The sequence below is a fragment of the Bison bison genome, unplaced genomic scaffold (genome assembly GCF_000754665.1).
Source record: "Bison bison bison isolate TAMUID 2011002044 unplaced genomic scaffold, Bison_UMD1.0 scf7180017864459, whole genome shotgun sequence".
In the NCBI taxonomy this organism is placed as follows: domain Eukaryota; kingdom Metazoa; phylum Chordata; class Mammalia; order Artiodactyla; family Bovidae; genus Bison; species Bison bison.
This window is the reverse complement of record NW_011495021.1, coordinates 2,392,225-2,403,352: the sequence shown is the minus strand read 5'-3', so window position 1 is coordinate 2,403,352 and position 11,128 is coordinate 2,392,225. Positions and strand designations below refer to the sequence as shown.

General features: G+C 36.9%; 1 protein-coding gene across 1 annotated transcript in view; it reads left to right on the top strand.

The window, feature by feature from the left end:
- FSIP2 (fibrous sheath interacting protein 2) overlaps nt 1-9,826 on the top strand; it is a 149,008-nt gene extending 139,182 nt beyond the window's left edge. The window contains exons 21-23 of the mRNA XM_010859740.1: nt 1,703-1,746; nt 6,514-6,583; nt 9,687-9,826. Of these exons, the coding sequence (XP_010858042.1) occupies nt 1,703-1,746; nt 6,514-6,583; nt 9,687-9,826 (254 nt within the window). The remainder of the gene's footprint in view (nt 1-1,702; nt 1,747-6,513; nt 6,584-9,686) is intronic.
- Nucleotides 9,827-11,128: the final 1,302 nt, after the last annotated feature.

Here is an 11,128-nt window from a genome sequence, read left to right as displayed (position 1 = left end):
TAGTCCATAGTTCATCAGGCACTCTATCTATCAGATCTAGTCCCTTAAATCTATTTCTCACTTCCACTGTATAATCATAAGGGATTTGATTCATTGTCAAGATGGCAGTGCATATTCCGCCTCTTTGCTTTTTTTTCTCCCTAGCTCTTATTACTGTATGACAGACTTCATTTTTTTTTTCACTATCTCCTTCTAGAATATAAGCTCAATGAAGATCAAATCTATATCCCAAAGGGTCTAAAACAAGCTTATAGTAGGTGGAAGCAGTAAATAAGGGAGACTATGGGAATAACTAAAGAGAGTGCACAAGAATTCTGTTTTGAATATGTTAAGATATTAGATATTTAAGTTGAGATGTCACATAAGCCGTAGGATATTTAAATCTTGAGTTGAATGACAAGATTAAGGTTGAACATTTTAGTTTATAGTTTTATATACACTATAAAATATTCCTAATTTTAGTTTATAGTTTTATAGAGAATATAGAAGAAAATCTCAAATAACTTGAATCTGAATATCCTAGGATCCTAAACTAGCAGGAATTTTTCTGTGACTTTTCATCAAAACAAATTCCTAGTACATCCTGGAAAGTTGATAGTCACCTAACCTAGAAACATAAAAACCTGTGTTTGGAATGACAGCCATGGTAGTAAATCCAAATGTCCTCAGTCATTTAAATGTAAGTTCAATTATGTGCAATATAGAGTTAGGGACTTTAGAAATATTATTAACCAACAATGAAATTTTGCCAACCTTGTCAGGTAAGTCAGATAATTAGCTCTTCTCTTGAGTTAACTGAGGTCTTGCTACTGTTTTGTTTTTCCAGAACCTAAATTGATCCTAACAAACATGTATTGACTCTTGATGAGTACATGTCTATAAAATGCATAGTTTTTTATACATGAGATATCCCATTAAGTCTTCTTCAGACAGAGACAGGAAAATAGTCTCATTCACAGTCTACAAAGGGGAGGAAACTGGGAGAGAAGTCAGATTAAATTCAACAATATCCTCACAGCTCTAAGTAGTAAAGCTAAGACTTAAACTCAGGTTTTCTGATGCCCCAGCAGGTGAACTGCCTTCTTAGTGATGGGTCTTTGTGAAACGTATCTCCTAGTATCATTTCTACCCTCCTTGGGTTGATTTTTTTTACTGGTGTCGACTTCCCCTGAAATTTAGGCAACTTTTAGTTGTGCAGCAACTCCACCAGGTTTCCTCTTGGTATTGTCTCAAAATTCTCCTGATTCTCACTCAGAATATTTCATAAGACTAGCTCTTTGTTCCAATTGTCTGCTTTTAATTAGCTATGTAGAATCAAAGAGTGCTAAAGCTGGAAAGGCCCTTAGGAATCACATATAGGGCAATTTCTTATTTTACATGCAAAATAAATAATAAAGAGGCACATAGGGATTGAGTGGTCATTCTTAGATTTATAGTTATTAAGTTATAGAACCTGTCTTTCCTATGACATCACACTTCATCTTTCATAATTCCTAAAAGAAAGGCTAAAATATGCCACATACATCTAGGGATCTCACCTATTTCAGTTTTATTCACATTGTCTGTGCACTGAAACAAGCGCTTATATTAGCCTAATTCTATGACTTTTCAGTGAAAAACAATAAGATCAGGTTTGTGTCAATGTTATTTGTGCCTCAGAAAGAATACTATTTTTTTCCTGTTTTTTTCTTCTTCTCCACAGCAAGTTCTCAGGAACAAAAGCCAGAAAATTCAAACAGTGTTAAGGTAAGTATTTTTTCTATACCTTATAATTAGAATATATGAGGCCATTTGAGTATATTCTGTTTTAATCAATAACCATGTGGTGCTGTTTGAGGGGCATCAGGAAGTATTCCCCTATTTGCAATTTCTTCATGCTCAAATCTCTCCTCCAGGCTAAGACTTGTCCATGGTACCCAAGAAATCTGTCAATTCTCACCTTAGGGTTAAGCTATCATTCCTTGCTTAAGTGCACAGGATAAGCCACTATTCCTCCTTAGCACCTGAAAACAATTCCATTCCTTAACTCTGTTACTGCAGTCACTAGAGGAAATCTGAGAAGGAATGGGTCATTTGGCCCTTTAGTGCAGATAGTGACTGCAGCCATGAAATTAAAAGACGCTTACTCCTTGGAAGGAAAGTTGTGACCAACCTAGATAGCATATTCAAAAGCAGAGACATTACTTTGCCAACAAAGGTCCATCTAGTCAAGGCTATGGTTTTTCCAGTAGTCACGTATGGATGTGAGAGTTGGACTGTGAAGAAGGCTGAGTGCCGAAGAACTGATGATTTTGAACTGTGGTATTGGAGAAGACTCTTGAGAGTCCCTTGGACTACAAGGAGATCCAACCAGTCCATTCTGAAGGAGATCAGCCCTGGGATTTCTTTGGAAGGAATGATGCTAAAGCTGAAACTCCAGTACTTTGGCCACCTCATGCAAAGAGCTGACTCATTGGAAAAGACTCTGATGCTGGGAGGCATTGGGGGGCAGGAGGAGAAGGGGATGACAGAGGATGAGATGGCTGGATGGCATCACTGACTCGATGGACGTGAGTCTGAGTGAACTCCGGGAGTTGGTGATGGACAAGGAGGCCTGGTGTGCTGCGATTCATGGGGTTGCAAAGAGTCAGACACGACTGAGCGACTGAACTGAACTGAAGGCAAGTAGACCCAAGTGAGGGATTTGGTGGAGGGAGGGAAAAAACAGAAGCTTCAAAAATGGAAGAGAGCAGGTTATAAGAAATAAATGCTGATTCCATTTATTTATCTGCATTGCTAAGGACTGACTGCCTGAAGACAGTTTTCCGAAAGACCCAGCCAGCTAGGCTCCACTGTAAACTCAGAAAGTGTCCTCCTTCCTAATCGTCTTTAGAAAGTTTTCAATGAGTCCCCAAGCTACAAATCCTCTTATGTTGTGGTTGTTTCTTGGCTCAATTTCATCCTATTTTTAAGCAAATCTCCCTAACTCCATGACACCCAATCCATTGATTATCCAGTCACTTCTTATTACCAGAGTAATTTTCAGAGTCAAATCTTACAACTCATACTTAAGATAACCTTTACCACATCTCTAAAGATGTTGGGTTAGTTCCTCACTCAACCTAATCTTCATTTTTAAACTAAAATATCTGTTTGACAACCTCAGGCTTCACTTAGGCCATGTTTTCCAAGTAATATCAAATGTCACTAAAATGGAGACAATCTCTAGTCTAAGGACCTGATTAACAGGCTATTCCTTGTGCCAATCTGAACTGCTGGCTAATCTGCACACTTTTGGCTCCTGTCCTTTTTCTTCACTTAACTGTTTTTCCATGGTAAAATTGTGCTTACAGTTTTTATTCAGCCCAGTTCTGAGAAAGGTAAAGTAAAGCACATTCCAGTTGTGCCTCTCACTGATTAAACTCTCTAGACAATTACCAAGGGCCATGAAAAGCAACTGATTGAGTAGCTTGGGGCAGGAAATCAGAACTCCAAAACCCTTATGAGTTTCGTGGGTTTTTTCCTCTCATATCTCCTAGCATAGACCCAGGGCAGTTAAAATCCTGTAATTACATAGAAGGAATGGATAAAATAAAGAAAGCTCCAAGAGAAACCATGGCTCTCTTACGACAATTAGGAAGAAGTACCTATGAAGTGGAAAGTAGGGAGGCTCACTTTTCACCACCATTTCCCCTCTTCTGCCCTCTCTCAAGGCAGGTTTTAGCCATGAACCTGTACAACAGTGGCAACGAAGCTGTGAGGCACTTAAGACTGAGAGAAAATCCTTCTCTCTGACCAGAGGAATTAGTCTCCAGTAACATGAAGAACACTAGGGGGAAACCTGCTACGTTTTTCTCTGCCTTCTTTTGCTACTTTACCCTGGACATCAATACCGTCATGGGATGTGTGAGACGGCACCCAAGAAGGCTAGAGCCATAGCATTCTGAACATAGAATCAGAATAGGGGACTGTTGAGAATCAGAGACACTGAAATCAAAGAGAAGAGGGACATGAAAAAGGAACCCCTCCAAATCTGTTTTTATAAAGTGTCTCCTGAGATGTGCGTGCAAGGAACTGACTTGATGTTCTATAGACAAAAGGCTATAGAAACTGAACTACAGTCTTAATAGAGATACACACTAAAAAATACTGCCAAGACTCTGAAAACTAAATTTACATTGGAACCACTGTCACAGAAGGCAGGGTAGGATGTGTGTTCTGAACTTTAACGGGTTAATTAACTACTTTAAAAAAAAAATCAACCCTCTACAGAGGATTTTAACAGTTCTTAGAATCATAGAAATTGTTCAAAAAGGTCAGGATACAATACAATATTACTCAACATACAAAGAACTAAGACAGTGTCTATAACTTTAAGGCAAAGGGAAAAGATGCCAACTCCAACATAGGCAAGATTTTTAAATTTTCAAATAAAAACTTTAAGTGATATTAAATTTAATCAGGCTTCATTGGTTTATTTTTGTTTTCATTTTCTTTATTCTAGGAGGTGAGTCAAAAAGATCAAATAGGACCCAACTAAATTTAAAAGCTTTTGCACAGCAAAGGAAACCATAAGTAAGACAAAAAACAACCCTCAGAATGGAAGAAAATATTTGCAAAGCAATTGACAAAGGATTAACCTCCTAAATATACAAACAGTTAATGTAGCTCAATATCAAAGAAATAATGCAACCAAAAAATTGACAGAAGACATAAATAGACATTTCTCCAAAGAAGACATACAGATGGCCAACAAACACATGAAAAGATGCTCAACATCACTAATTATTAGAGAAATGCAAATCAAATCCATGAGATATCACCTCACACCAGTCAGAATGGCCATGATCAGAAGACACATGCATCCCAATGTTCCTTGCAGCACTGTTTAAAATAGATGTGACATGGAATTAACCTAAATGTCACAGAGAGATGGACGAAGACAATGTAGAACATACATACAATGGAATATTACTCAGCCATCTAAAGGAATGGAACTGGGTCATTTGTAGAGACATGGATAGACCTAGAGATTGTCATACAGAGTGAAGTAAATCTGAGAGAAAAACAAATATTGTATAATGTCACTTACATGTGGAATCTAGAAGAATGGTACAGATGAACTTATCTGCAGAGCAGAAATAGAGACACAGATGTAGAGAACAGATTTATGGTTACCAAGGGTGGTGGGGAAGTGAGGGTTGAGATGAGTTGGGAGATTTGGACTGCCGTACATACACTGCCATGTACAAAACAGATAACTAATGAGCACCTGCTGTATAGCACAGGGAACTCAGTGTTCTCTGGTGACCTAAATGGGGAAAAGTCCAAAGAAGAGGGGATCCAGGCACAGCTGATTCTCTTAGCTACATAGCAAAATCTAACACAACATTGTAAAACAACTACAAGAATTTTTTTTAAAAAGAACCTATAAATTTTTATTAATAAGGTTATTTTAACAATGTTCCATGAAGTAGCAGCAAATATTCTTGAATCTCATGTAATGCTGGAAGTTCTTAGCAGAACTTAAGTATATTTATTCATCTGAGACACATGGCACCATCAGCTTCCTTCTTATAGAATAGGTATTATCAACTCTGATTCTCACACAATAGAGTCATGTGTTTTTCTTTAGTATCAATATCTTCCCCACCTTCAGGGACTTCAATTCCATGGTGTTATGGGCCCAGGGATTCATATTTAAAAAAAAAAAAAAAAGATTTCATAGATAATTCTACTGTGCAGCCAATGCTGAGAATATGTTCTTTACACAGTCTCTGCTCCATTTCATTCTTCAAGTATCTTGTTCAAAATATCTCAAACTCTGCCTCAAATCCTCTTGGAGGAACTGTGGTAGAACTCATTAATATCTGGTGGTCTTTTCATAATCTATACACATGGCATTTTGTGGTGCATATATTTAGCCTTACTTCATTGACTTATTTCCTTTTTAAATTACTAGCATTCTAGAATAGCTACAGTGAAATCTTGCTACCTGTCCCAGGCTATTTCATGCCTTTCTGGGGAAATTGCTTCTTTTGCATTCAAAGACATGATAAAGTCCTATGGAATAAAGCTAGTATCTGAGCCATGTTCCCTGTTCTAGATCCACACAGCCACTTGACTTCTCTTTGGAAACAGCTAAGATTTCCATAAAAGGAAGAGTTATGTAGTAAACATCTATTTCCTTCTCTTATCTTTATTATCAGAAAATAATCTATAACTTACTACTCATTGCAGTTTATCCCAAAGAGGAGGAGGGAGAGACACAGCTGACATTTTTTTTTTTGTCTGTTATGATACCTGAGCCTTCAATTATTTGGTAGTCAAGCTTGGTTCATATCTATGATAAGGGTCAATCCTAGCCATATAATTGGCAAAATGTATGAGTCTCAGATACTAATTGTTACTGCAGAACACAGAAGTCATATAAAATGCTATAATGATTATGCTACATCTCTTGAGGATTTCTAGGTATCTCTAGTATGTAGTATCTAACAAAAGGTTGAATCAGTACTTTGCTTTGTCTTGCAGTTTATCACCATTTTTGAAGGAAACAAGAATATTCTTCACAGTATGAATCCCTCAAAAGAAGTCATTTCAGGTATAAAATATGTTATGCTTCTAACATTACTTCTAGAATGAGTACATTACTTCTCCTTTGCAGTTTTGATGCACGTTATCAATATGAGATTGCTATATATTAAAATACAAATATTATATATAAATATTAAGATATTATTTCCACTTGCAGTTTACTATGCAATTCTTAAACCAAAGAGGTAATAGGTAATGGAACTAACATTGATTAGGTATCAGCTATCTTCATTTTACTAAAGAAAAAGTGAGAATAACTTATTCAAGGCCACCCCAAGCTAGTAAGCTACAGCGCTGGGGTTCAAATACAGATCTGCCAGACTTCAAAGCCTGAGCTCATTCAGCATGACCATAGCTGACATACTCAAATGATCACAGGAGCTAAGTAGGTGACAAACAAGAGCAGTATTTGAGCAGGGGTCCATGGCATGCCCCATCTGAAGAAAGGAGCTGTTACTCATGTCCAGTCATTGGCATGCTGGCTTGTTGCCAGGCCTTCTAATTCAGGTCTTAGCATTTTTCAGAAGAAAGTAGAGACAGTTTTGTGTGAAAAATCCTGACTTTCAGATTTTATGATGTAATTTCAAAACACCTGATGAATGAAATAAAACTTGTTTATATCTCCTACACTATATAGTATTCCCTCTGCAAGTCTTAGAACCCTAATTTACAAATGAGAAATGGAGGTAAATAACTATCAGAGGTTATACAGCCAACAAATGGAGAGCTTTTAGGGTTCAAAAACATATCTTCTTTCTTTTATCTTACATTCTTTCTTCCCTCCACACTGTGGATCCATATAGTTGCCATTGCGTCCCAGAACTAGGTCCTTAGTGGGTAATGACCAAAGATACCTTATAGTTTTGTTGTGAAAAGAACTGTTAATTGATAAACACAAGAGTTCACTGTTCACTCTGGGAATGATGCTATTAACCTAGTACACCAGCCACCCCCCAGTCTTCTAATAGTGAATATGGATTTGGGCAGTCTTTGGTGTGTTTCTAGAAACTGCTTTACAACACTGGAACCACCCAGAATACCTTTTTGACTCTGAAGATTCCCAGACCCTCTATAGCCTGGCTAAGTTAGTATCTTGGAGTAATGATGCCCAGAAATCTGCATTTTTAACAAGACCACCAAGTTTTCAGAACATTAACCCTTACCTCTCCAATGAGAATTTCAGAAGCCTTGTCATAATGCCTCAGTCATGTTAGAAAAATTTTTATCTTTCCTTTTCAGAATGTACATTTTTCTCTTTCATCCATACTTCTGTCTTTTTGCTACAGATGTTGGCTTTTTCCTTTTTAAGTTTTAGATAATTTAAAAAACAATAGCACAGGAAAAATCTAAACAGAGGCTTCCCAGGTGGCTCAGTGGTAAAGAAGCTGCCTGCCAATACAGGAGACTCAGGAGACAGATTCAATCCCTGGGTTGGTAAGATCCACTGGAGAAGGAAATGGTAACACACTCCACTATTCTTGCCTGAACAAAAAATCCCACAGACAGAAGAGCCTGGTGGGCCATAGTCCATAGGGTTGTAAAGAGCCGGACATGACTGACAAACGGGGCATGCACTAAAAACCTAAACATAGTTTTTTTTTTATTCTTTATTGTGTTGGCTTTCTTGGACTTCCCTGATGATTCAGATGATAAAGAATCTGCCTGAAATGCAGGAGACCCAGGTTTGAACCCTGGGTCAGGAAGAGCCCCTGGAGAAGGGAATGGCAACCCACTCCAGTATTTTTGCCTGGAGAATTACATGAATAGAGGAGCCTACCAGGCTACAGTCCATGGATCACAAAGAGCTGGACACAGCTGAGCAACTAACACTTTCACTTTTCACATCTGACAGCTTTAAATTTGCTGTTAGCTGTGTTAGCTTTTCAGGGGCTTCCCAGGTGGGTCAGATGTAAAGAACCTGTCTGCCAGTGCAGGAGACACAGGAGACCTGGGTTCGATCCCTGAGCCAGAAAGATACCCTGGAGAGGGAAATGCCAATCCATTCCAGTATTCTTGTCTGGAGAATCCCATGGACAGATGAGCCTGGCAGGTTACAGTCCATGGGATCACAGAAGAGTCAGACGTGACTTAGTGACTAAACAACATTTTTGCTTAACCATAGAAGATCACCTTGCTAGAAAAAACAAATGTAGTAACTATAAGAGGTATAGTCATGAATTCTGGCGTGAAGTGGAAATAAGAAAAGATGGGCTTTTACTATCATGTGTGCTTTCATGTCCTGTCACATCCTATCATAAGTTTTCATAAAAGTACATAAATATTCACCTCTGTCTTTACATGTAAAATACTCATTTTGTTAAATTTTAATATGATATTCTCTAAGAGTCCACGCCCTGAAGAAGTGATAAGTGAAAGTGAAGTTGCTCAGTCGTGTCCAACTCTTAGCAACCCCATGGACTGCAGCCCACCAGGCTCCTCCGTCCATGGGATTTTCCAGGCAAGAGTACTGGAGTGGGTTGCCATTTCCTTCTCCAAATCCCATGTGATACAGAACAATAATTCCAAATGGAAACTTTTATTATCCATACAGTCTCCTTTCACACGACAAAAGAAATCACATGAAGTCAGTCAACTAAAAATTTACCCGAAGTCATGAGAAATAATAGCAGTTTTAATGCACTTCTGTTTTCAACTGAGCACTCTGAAATAGTCTCGCTGTGTTGAGTTGAAAGTTATCAGTACTCTCTATGTGAGTTTAACTCATTACCTTTTCGGAGGTTCTTCTGCTAGAAAAAGAAAGGTATTCTTTAAACACCTGATTAGAGAAGTATCAGAGTAGAGCAGGTATAATGATGCCATGAAAGGCAGAAAGCTGGACCCTATGGAAGTGAGATGACTTTCTACTAATGTGACCTTAGGCAGGGTTTCTGACTTCATCAAGATTCATATCCAAAAATGAGGATATCATTCTGTTTCCTTCACAGGGGTGTTAGAAGGATCAAATCAACAGAATCTTTGTGAATATTTTTTAAATCCCATAATTTATTTTATAAATGTCAATTTCTGAATTCTAAATCATTAATCCTATGGTATTACTGTCTCAACTAGAATGTCTAATAAATATCTATACTGCTTTGCTTTGTCCACAGAAACTTCCAGGTCTGATGTTCCCAAACAAGGATCTAAAATGCTGGCAAAGGTATCTTCAGCTCTGTCAAAGGTGTTTTCTCGAAATATTAACACCAATATTTCCAAATCTTCCTCACCACCTCACCAGAATGAGCATTGAAGTTTTTATACCTGATACTACTATGCTTACTTCCCTTATAAAATAAAATGTTTTTTAAAACATTAACATAGTGTCCAATAAGATGATTCCTATAACTCTGAGCAAAAAATTAAGAGCAAGAAAAATAGAGACCTGAGTAACAAAATTTTGACAATGCTTCTGATTAGAATTTTGGTATAAGGAGATGCTGAGTTCTGGTATTACATACATGCCATGAAGATAAAGAGACAAAAAGTATATCAAGTAAATCAGTCAGCCCTCATTACCCAGCAGAAAATGAACTTGAATTTTTTCCTATTAAATTTCCAGAGGGTAGGTTCACCAAAATAGTCAGCAAGCTGAGATAAAACTCAAGCTGAATTCTCTGACACAGATACGAAACTGATTGGTTCACTAGAAAAGATGTATTTGTATGTTCAAATAAGAAGTATCTCTAACCAACTACAGGTAAAATTTCATCAGTTTATAAAACACCTGCCAAATAGAAATATGTAACTATTGATAAGAACTATCAAGAAGAATAACTATCAAGAAGAATCACTGTGGAAAAAATATTGTATATACATAAGATAACCCCTCTCCTTAAAAACCCTTTTCAGACAAGGTACCTTTTTGGATAAAATACCATCAATAAACAAATTGTTGGTCAGTAAAGTTATTAAATTCTTTATATAGACACCTTATATGAGCATAGATCTCAAGATTCTATTTGTAAAAACATAAAAAGTACTGAGGAAAACTTAACAAGATGGATCATTAGTACAGTGATAAAGGAATTTTTTTAATATCAGTTAACTTGCTACTTTGTGATATGGATCCAAATTTATTCAGAATATTTGCTCCTGGGTTTTAAAAGTCTTTTGAAAAGATCCAAAAAGTGGACCAAACAGTAAAGAATGTCAGTCATCTCCATTATCTATCCCAGTGCCGACTCATACATTTTCAGAGAATGTGATATCTTCTCTTTTCTCTATATAATATTCTTGACAGTAGCCAGCATTAAAGCAGAAACATCTGAGAAAATTTTGTTTTACACGATTGGATTTCCTTTAATAAATTTAGTCAGTGAGGTTATGACAGATAGTTCCAGAAGAAAAAATGTAATTATAAAGAATTTTTATATTCCAGTGATGATGAAGATAGTCATTACTCTATTTATAATAATTTCTTATAAATTATTTGATCTAAAAGGTCATAAAAAATCATGTACACTATAGATGTAGATATTTTAAAAAATGATAGTTGATAAGAAATGATTGGCAGTCCAGATCAAAACTATTTTCAGGAGAACTAATTCTACCA